Below are 9,604 nucleotides of genomic sequence, written 5' to 3' on the forward strand. Positions count from 1 at the left end.
GGGGTGCTTGCCTTCTGGGGGTTCCCAGCTCTGGCCACCCCACACTCCTGTTGCACTGTTTGCTGTTGTAATTGTGGAATCTTCAGTCAGAATTTAGGAATCTGCTCGAACATGGTGAAGCTGCACCGGGCGTGCTCCAGCGGTTCACCTCGCTGGTAGAGCCGGAGTCCCGGAGAGCCAAGCTGGGCTCCCGGGCCGGAGACTCGTGTGCGTGCGCTGACAGTCATGGTTACCCAGGGCGCAGGCAGAAGTTTGTAACCTAGCAAGCTGTGTGCTTCAAACAGTGTCCCCCAAATCTGGTCCTGGGAATAGAAATGAGAGAATCAGGTCTGTGACGGCCTCTAAGCCTGGAGCAGCCAGGAGAAGAGAGCTGCAGTCACCGCCAGGGCTGCTGGCCGGCGCCTCCGGTGTCCCAGCCCCGCTCAGAGGTGCTCACACTCTCGTGAGCGTGCAGTAAGCTTAGGGAGAATGAGACCTCTTCACATCTTACATGACTCAAAATCAAAATAAGCAGCAGCTTCTTCTCTTGCGGCTGTCCCCATGTTCTGCCAGCAGATAAAACTTGTTGGGACAGCCGGCCCTTGCAATTGGTAAGTGGCCCTACCGCAGGGCGAAAGGCTGCTGGAGCCCTCAGGCAGAGGGGGGAGTGTTGTCAGGGTTCTTCTGTTCGAGGGGAGATACCGCAGATGTTTCTGCACGTGGTGAGGTTCCGTCTCCAAGCAGGCAGCCTGTCCCCATGATGCTCCCTGGCCCACGTGCAGGCAGCCTGTCCCCATGATGCTCCCTGGCCCACGTGCAGGCAGCCTGTCCCCATGATGCTCCCTCGCCCACGTGCAGGCAGCCTGTCCCCATGATGCTCCCTGGCCCACGTGCAGGCAGCCTGTCCCCATGATGCTCCCTCTGTGTCCCCAGCGCTGGGGCTTGGCCGCCCTAGTGGCCACCGCTGTGCACCGGCCCTTCCTTCTGGGGCCTGACACCATTCTGGCCGCCCGAGCACCAGGCGTGACACACCAGGTGTAAGAGCGCCACGCCTGCTGCACTCGGGCCCCGCCTGACTGTGCCCCTGCCTCCATGGTCCACGTTTCTCCCTCTATCTGCTCGGGGGGTGGCATGGCTGCCTTTCCTTCCCGCCCGGCTCCTGCCCCTGTCTCCCTCCTGCCTCTGTCCTCAACACCCTGGGTGTCAGTGCCTGGGAGCCAGACTTCTGGGGCTGGGATTCATGACAGTTCTCCTCGACACTGGCCAGAGGAGTTTGGGGAATGCCAGAGTGTGGGATAAATACAGGGAGGCGGCCCCGAAGAAGCCAGGCTCAGGCCAGCTCCTAGCAGAGGTGGTTCGACTTGCCTGGAAGCTGCCACCATGGAGGCCCGACAGGCAGTCCCCTGGGGGCTCAGGAGGTGGTGGGAGGGCTGGGTCTCCCGAATCATGGCCTTGCCCAGGAATCTCGATTTCTTTCTGGAGGCAGAAAGCAAGCACCACTGTGAGGTTTGTTTATTTTTAAATGATGGCAAATTGCATAAGAGAACTCACAGCCCTCACTAAGCACCCAAGGGTGGGGGATTTAGGAGCAGGGGGACAGGGGTGCCTACCACTGTGCCAGAAGTTACACATGGAACAAATGGCCCCTGCTGGCCCTCCCCCACCACAGCTCCTTTTCTGCTCTCAAACAGCGTTCTTCCTCTCACAGACGTCAAGCTCTTAAATAAACACATTTATTTAATGTAAAAATTGATCTTTATTTTTTTTTATTTTTTGGGAGTAAAACTGTATGCAGGTGTCATGGTCTTTTCTAAAACTTTGTTTTTTTGTGATTTTCCTGGTGTTTCCTGACTGTCTTCCCCACCTCCATGCCTTACAGCCCCTTGTCCCTTCTCCCGCCCCCACCAGAAGCTTCATTGGTCACTCAGTGCTTGCTGGGTTCTGAGTTGTCTCTGCAGGGGATGTGTTGTCTGCCCTCCCTCCGGCCTGGCTTTCCTGCCTTGCTTTCCTGCCTCTTCCCTTGAGCGCCTCGCGTCCTGCTGTGCACAGCAGCCTTTCACCTGCCTCGCTGGGGAGGAGCAGGGCTCCTGGCTGGGCTCTGCAGCTCAGCTCTGTGGCCCAGCCTCCTCCGAGCGCCTGCGGCCCACTGCGTGGCCTTCAGCAGGAGGGACCCTGGAAGGCTCATCGCAAGGGGCGCGCGGGGTCCGACCCCGTGCCTGGTTTGCAGGTGCTTAGCAAGGCGAGAAAGCACAGGGCCTCAGCCCTGGGAAGTCACCCTGAGCGCATGCGGGACAAATGCTGACGCCGTTGTGGGGACAGCACATGGGGTGAACAGGACACACCGGTGTTTAATATGCCTCTGCTCACCTGGCAGCTTTAGCTTCTCTAACTTCAGAGTGACATGTGTACGTAACTGCATAATCAGAGCTCTGCCGGCCCTCTGACAGAGGGAGGGGCGGGAGGATACTGCCGAGAGGACGCGCAGCCCCGCTCCTTCCCTCCGCCCGCCTGGGGCGCTAGCCCGGCATCTTCCTTGGGGGCCTTGAGCGCTCTGTCCATTCCCGAGGCATCCAGCACGCTTCCTTTCCGGCCCCTTGGGAGAGCACTTCTCCTCGTGTGGCGGGGGAGAGTGACCACTCTGGCTGTGTCCTGCCCTTTCTCATGTCCAGATCACCACCGGCTACAACCTGGAGGATGACCGCTGCGAGTGTGTGGCCCTGCGGGACTTCCGCGCCGGCGAGCAGGTGGATTGCTGGGCGCTGTCTCCGGCGGGTCTTGGTGGGGCCTGGGCCCAGGGGACTTAGACAGGAACTTCACGTGGGCAGAGCACCGGGGTTCACTCAGGGGCCACTGTTCTCTGGAGCCCCGCTCCACACCTATGTCGTCCCAGATAGCCAGTGCGTGGCCCGTGGCCGGGTGCCTGCAGGTGAGTGGCCGGGGGCAGGCCAGGATCTCCCCTGGCAGTGAGCCCCGCCGTCACCAGGCAAGTTTAATTGAAGCGGCACAGACCTAGGGAACCAGGGGCCTGTCTTGGCCTTTGTGCTCACCTGAGTCTTTGTCTAACAGGCAGGCTGAGCCTTTCAGTGCGGAGAGAACAAGCCGCTGGGTGCCCACGGCCTCCCTGCCAGCCCCTGGCCCAGCCCAAAGACAGTGGCCGGCGCGGCCCGCGGTGCGGCAGAGTGAAGGGAGCGCCAGTGCACGAGGCAGGGTCGGGCCTGCCCCACCCCGTGCAGCAGCCTGTGCGCCCAGCCAGCCGGCCCAGGCGGCGGCCTGCGTGCCGCGGCTCGGCCTGGGCGAGACTTGCCCGGCAGAGAAGGAGAGAACAGGCTGGCAGGGGTTAAAGTGCAGTGAGGTGGCAGCCCGGGAGGGGCGCAGTCAGCCGGCCTCGGTCCCCTGCCAGGCAGCTGGGGCTCTGGGAGACTCCGCTCTCGCTCTCGCGGGCTCTCTCAGCCGAGCGCGTGCAGTAGGCGGGTGATGCCCCGGGCGGCTCTGAGCAAGACGGATGTTAAGTTTCCTTCATGTCCCTTTGTTTTTTCTCTATGCCTCTCTCAGATTTACATTTTTTATGGCACCCGGTCAAATGCAGAGTTTGTGATCCACAGTGGTTTTTTCTTTGACAATAATTCACACGACAGAGTGAAAATAAAGCTGGGAGTGAGCAAGAGCGACAGGCTCTACGCCATGAAGGCTGAGGTCCTGGCGCGGGCCGGCATCCCCACGTAAGTGCGCTGGGCCCCGCCTGCGTCGCAGGCCCCCCCGCGTGTGTCCCCTCACCCTTGTCCACAGGTCGAGGTGCGGAGGCTCCCCGGCGTTGGCAGGCCCACATGCCAACATAGCCCCGGGCGTCCTCGCTCCTGGCGACGGCCTGGCCCGTCGCGCCCAGTCCGCACGTTGGTGTCGGCCGCTTTCCCCTCGGAGGCTGCGGCCTGGGCCAGTCGGCTCCTTCTGATTCCTTGCCGCCATTAGTCTCCGTAATGAAGTCGTGATCCTGGTGATTTCAGGAATTTCTGGTGAAATTCTGCAAGACTTTCTTGCTTCTGAGGTGCAAAATGATAAAGAAGGCAAGAATTATGATTTATTAGTTCTCCAGGGAAAGGAGGAACCCTTCTTAATGAAAATGGATTATCCAGACCTTTCTTTATTGAACTTGTCAATATTTGATTAATGATTAAAATGTGAACTCAACCTAAATTACTGGTAACATTTTTTCAGGGCCCTGGGTGAGCCTCATTTCCTGGGCGGGTTGTCTGTGACCCCAGACGGAGGCGCTTCCACTCAGAAAAGCCAGCGGGGTGGTGACCAGCACCCTGCCAGCCAGCCTTGCCCCCCGCATTTGCAGGAACCGGAAATTGTGCTCTGATAGCTCCCCGGGGGCTGGGAGGGGGCCAGAATGGCACATGCCGGCTCAGCTCTTATCGGCTGTGGCTCTGCTCATAGGCGGAGGGGCGCTCCTGGGGGGCGTGGGGGTGGGCGTCGGCGGGAGGGGGCTGGGCGCCTGCTGATCTTGCCTCCCGCCCTGTCAGGTCCAGCGTCTTCGCTTTGCACTTTACGGAGCCACCGATCTCCGCCCAGCTCCTGGCTTTCCTCCGGGTGTTCTGCATGACCGAAGGTAACTTGCTCCAGGAAGTCCAGGTGCTAGCTTTGGTTTTCCTTTGAGCTCACTTATGGGAAACGTAAGTGAGCTCAAACAGCAAAACGTCCTGGGGGCGATGCTAGGGGAAGAGGCAGCGACCCGTCCACCCTCACAACGTTGCCTCGAAGCCGGTGTGTCCCCAGGGTGCACAGTGGGCTTCGGAGGGTGCTCGGCACGTCGGGGCTGCCCCCCGCACCAGGCGACCCCGGGAGGCTGTGGGGTGCTGGCGTGCTGATTGCCAGGTGGATAGTGACCTGCCACCCTGTGTCCCCAAGGAGGCCAGCGATCCTGACACTGAAGCCAGCCGCACGGGCCCCTGCGTGACTGCCCGCAGGCGTCCGGACAGTCTGTGCAGGACACCGCGTTCTTGCCTCTTTCGTCAGGCACAGAAAGAGCAAACTGGGTGGCTGAGGCCCTGCAGGTTCGCGTGTCCTGAGATTTGGCCTGTCCCGCTGTGTCTCGCCTGTGGATGTGCTCCAGCGCCCTGGGCGAGGCCTGAGCGTGCGTGCGTGTGCGTCTGGCTGCAGGAACCTGCCTGTGCCTAGGTGCCTGGCTAGGACCTGGTGAGGACATGGGTGCCGCCTTCCTGGGAGGCTCTGGGGTCTTGCCTGGCCCTGCTCCCCGTCTCCATGTCAGTATCCAGAAACACCCCAGGTCCAGGGCCTGATGTCAAGATGGGGGTAGAGGAAACAGCCTCCACAGAGCGGTCTCTAAAACTGGACAAAAGGCAGGGTGGCTGTGGTCCCCGGCCTGTGGGCACCTCGCTGCCCCTCCAGAGAGGGCTCTGGGCCTTTGAAGCGTCTTCAGTAGCAGTGGACGTGCGTTAAGCGTTAACAGTGGGCTTTCCTTGCGTGTAGCATAGGGACACGGTGCATGTCTCTTCCTCCTCCCGAAGGAATTCTGAAGTGCGGATGATAGTAAGGACGAGCCTGGCCGCTGTGTGGCCCCCACGGGTGCCCGGCCCCACGCGAAACCAGTGTCGGCTCTGGGTAGCCTTGGGGAGGCGGGGTCCTGCCCGTGCTGGTGTGGAGCTCAGCCCGCAGAGGACAGACACCGTCCATATGCCAGCCGGGAGGCCACAGGAAGGGAACCCAGGGTGGCTGGTGGAGCCCAGCGGCCCTGTGGCGACCGGCTGGCTCCGAAGTGCAGGGATGTGTCCTGGGCGCGTCAGCCCGGGGTGGGGGTGGGGGGCCGCGCCCACAACCTCTGGCTCGTTGCCACAATCTTCTGGACAGGTCTTGGTTCTCTGGTTAGGTTCTCGTGCCCCAGTGCTGTGCCAAGAGAAGCTCTTCCCCCCGCCACCCCGTTTCCGACACAGAAGGGCAGAGCTGGGTGGGCGGAGGAAGGAACAGGAGCGTGCGCCGTGCCGCCTCCGCCGCCGGGGGTGCCGGCCGCCACCCGAGCACAGGCCGCCGCGGAGCCCGGATTTTCATCTTGGTCTTGCTAACAAATAACGTACCAGATTTCTTTTTCTGAACATTAGATTAACTTCTGTTTTCTTATTTTTTTTAGAAACCCGGCTTGGATCATTTGGGTCCGTGGCTCCGCTTTAGCTTCTCTTTAGTCATAGAAAAGCAATTTGTCATGCGAGACAATGGATGTATTCTCTGAATGGCTCTAACTAATACTAATAAAAGTTTGGTTTGCTGGCAGCAGAAGTTCTTGGATTTGAATTGTAAATAGTGACAGCTGTGGGCATTTTGCTCTGAAAGAGATACTGTCTCGTAATTACATAAGAAGCCGGGTCTGTTTCTCGAGTGTGAATAGGGTCTGCGTGTTTTGGTCTTCGGGAGATAACGTGCCAGGAGATAAAAAGCTCAGAGCAGTCGCTGAATTCTTCCCTTTTCTTAAATGTATTGCGAGGGAATTGAGATGTTCGCTGTGCTTGTTTGTAAGTCCTATTTAAATTCCTGACAAGTGAGGGCCGTGGGCACATTTTTCACTAAGTAAGATTTTTCGGGTCCATTTTCTTGTTTCTTTCAGTTGCGGGCTGACTTAGGGCGAGGTGCAGAGCTTTGGGCGGCTGCTGCAAGCAGCCCCTGTCAGCCTCCACATGAAGGGGCTCTGGTGGGTGGGGCCCTGTGTGTCGTGTTCTCGTGCATGTCTTTTGACCCCGTGGGTGCGACTGCGCTGGGCCTCCGGGCGCGGCTGGGAGGGTGGGCCTTCAAAACGGACCCGGACAGTCCCGGCCTGCAGACTGGCCGTCTGGCTCGGGCTCCTTCCCGGTTAACAAGCTGCGGCCCTCTGCCTGGGGGCTCTCACCGCTTCGGGGAGTCTGGGAACAACCTTCCTGTGGACGGGGAGGGGGCTTGACTGGCAGGAAAAGACCCCTGAGAGGCTCCGGGGAAGTGGCCATTTCCGCTCACAGATGGCTCTGTGTTCCTCGCAGAAGAGCTGAAGGGACATTTGCTCGGAGACAATGCGATCGACAGAGTCTTCACCCTGGGTAACTCCGAGTACCCCGTCAGCTGGGACAACGAGGTCAAACTGTGGACGTTTCTCGAAGACCGAGCCGCTCTTCTTCTAAAGACATACAAAACCACCATTGAGGTAATTAGAGGTCGATTTATTTCAAAGACGTTTATAAAGATTTCCAAATGCAAATTTCTGTGTTCTTCAGCAAAAACACCATGCATTTGGTGTATTTCATTCAGCTGATGGGTAGTTTTCTGTCTGACGTGTTTACACTGGCCCGGGGCAGCCCACGGAGGCACTGCTGTGGGCGAGAAGGGCCATTCCTGGGAGATCCCTGTGCACTCTTGTGCCATTGCTGATTCAGATACCACAGCACACCTAGGTTTTCAGTGGTGTCTTCAAAGGCCGCCTCGCACCTAAGCTGTCTGCCCCTCCTGGGCGCCCCCTCAGCGGGGGTCTGCTGCGCCCCTGCCCGAGCACCGTCTCCCACTCTGTTGTTCCGTAACAGTTCTAGCGAGGTGTGTTTCACAGACGAGGGAGTTCACACTCCTCCAGTGTGCGCTTTGATGTGAGGGCATACAGTCAGCCAGCCACCCACGCAGCCAAGTTCTAGAACCTTCTGTCACCCCTCAAATCTCCCTCAAGCCCCCAGCCCCAGCACCAGCTGATCTGCCTTCTGTCACTCTAGCTTTGCTGCTTTAGATAACTTCCTGGGGTTGTTTTTGCTCTTTTCTCTTCCTCAGGAGGACAGGGCCTTCTTGAAAAACCAGGAGCTGTCCGTGCGGGCGACGATGGCCGTCAAGCTGCGCCTGGGCGAGAAGGAGATCCTGGAGCGGGCCGTGAGGAGCGCGGCCGCCAACCGGGAGCACTACCGCCGGCAGATGGAGGCCGCGGCGCCGCTCCCCAAGTACGAGGAGAGCGGCCTGGGGCTGCTGGAGGGCGGCGGGGCGGACTCGAGGCTGCCGCTGGTGCTGCGCAGCCTGGAGGAGGAGGCCGGCGCGCAGGAGGCCCTGACCCTCTCGGAGGCCGTCAGCCGGGCCAAGGCCGCCGACGGCCAGCGGCTGCTCAACGGCCAGAACTCTGTCCCCAACGGGCCCCGGTCAGAAAAGGAGAACTTAAACCCAGAAGAAAGAAAAAGAGCGACCGAGGACGCCAAAGAAGCCGCGCCCGGCGGCGTGGCCGGAGCCGCGGGGCAGCTCTGAGGCGCAGGGCGTGGCCGAGTCCAGGAACGCCTCCCACACGCTGAGTTTCTCGTACGTTCCTCCTCCCGCGGGGAGGAAGACATGTTTTTGCTGCTTTATATGAGATGATTTTTTTAAGTTATTTAAAAAATTTAGCTTCCTTGGTGATTAAGGTTGCCACCTCGCCTCTGGGCCAAGCAGGCTGCTCACAGCGGACGGCAGAGCCTCGCGGAGGCGCCCGGAGTCTGCAGCCCGGCCGTGGGCGGGTGTGTTTTCTTCCTGGGGAAGAATTGCCCGCCCCGGCCGCGCTCTGTGGGCCGGTCTCCACGGGTCGGGCTTCCTGCCCCTCCCGCGGCCGGCGGCGGCGGCCCCGCGGGGGGCACTGAGGCTGCGGGCCTTGAAAGCCTGGGCAAAATCTTTTTTTTTTCCCTGAAAAACACCAGTACTAAGAGAAAAGGCGAGGTGGCAGCCTTACTTTTAATAGTTTTGAATGTTGATGATAATCCTGATTATATAAACGCGCGCGCACAGCTAGTGATTTCTAAAGACTTGTTTACTTTTTGTGTTTGTTTCACTGTACTAAGAACTTGTCCTTCCCCCTCCTGCTCCCTGGCTCTGGGGGGCTCCTCGGCTCTTCCAGGTTCCACACCAAGCTAGAGATTTTCAAAGCTACACTTTTGAGTAAAAGCCTTATTAAAAGGACAGTGTGACTGATTTCGTCTACTCCTCCTCTTGGGACTGGGACAGCCCCCGTGCGTCTCCCCGAGCCCCTTCCTCACCTCTGCCCCGCGGGGTGCAGAGCTGGCAGAGCCCATCGGGTGCCCGGGGCCTGCGGGCGGGCTGCGGGCGCTCCAGGGAGGGATGTGGACCGCCTGGGGAGGGCCCGGGTTGCAGGGGGCGCCCCCCGGCCAGTTCCCAGGCCGCCCTCGCCACAGCCGTCCGCACGCACTCGGGTGTGTCCTGGCTGTGGAGCGCCACTTGGTCTGAAAACGGCCTGAGCTGGTGCCTGCCATGACCGTGCCGGGGACGAGGCCCAGAGCCCCCTCCAGGACGCCCGCCTTGTTTCCCCTGGAGGGGCCGAGCCCTGCAGAGCTGATGCCCGCTTCCCTGGGCCCACGGAGAGGGCAGGTGGGCGCGCTGCACGGGGCGGGCGCCTCGGCTTTCCCTGAGGGCGCCGGGGTGTCCCAGCTGTCCGTGCGAACACCTGGAATGCCGCGGGGAGAGGACGCGCGCCCCGGCAGCCTGAGGCCGGGGCCTCCCAGGTATCAGCCTCCCAAGTCACACGGGAGCCACTCAGGTGGCTCACGGCTGGGGACGCGGGGCGGCATCCCCTGTGTCAGCCCTGGTACCAGAACTTCCGTGGCTCCCGTGTGAGTCTGTTTCTGAATGGATTAAA

The 9,604-nt window shown here is 60.3% G+C and overlaps 1 protein-coding gene across 1 annotated transcript in view; it reads left to right on the forward strand.

The window, feature by feature from the left end:
• Window positions 1-8,912, forward strand: part of SETD3 (SET domain containing 3) — a 43,557-nt gene extending 34,645 nt beyond the window's left edge. Inside the window, exons 8-12 of the mRNA XM_004682020.2 lie at window positions 2,649-2,723; window positions 3,532-3,698; window positions 4,503-4,588; window positions 7,002-7,162; window positions 7,771-8,912. Coding sequence (XP_004682077.1) covers window positions 2,649-2,723; window positions 3,532-3,698; window positions 4,503-4,588; window positions 7,002-7,162; window positions 7,771-8,229 — 948 coding nt within the window. The 3' untranslated portion in view covers window positions 8,230-8,912. The remainder of the gene's footprint in view (window positions 1-2,648; window positions 2,724-3,531; window positions 3,699-4,502; window positions 4,589-7,001; window positions 7,163-7,770) is intronic.
• The last annotated feature ends 692 nt before the right edge of the window (window positions 8,913-9,604 follow it).

Source organism: Condylura cristata, unplaced genomic scaffold (assembly GCF_000260355.1).
Source record: "Condylura cristata isolate star-nosed mole 26May11 unplaced genomic scaffold, ConCri1.0 scaffold00013, whole genome shotgun sequence".
In the NCBI taxonomy this organism is placed as follows: domain Eukaryota; kingdom Metazoa; phylum Chordata; class Mammalia; order Eulipotyphla; family Talpidae; genus Condylura; species Condylura cristata.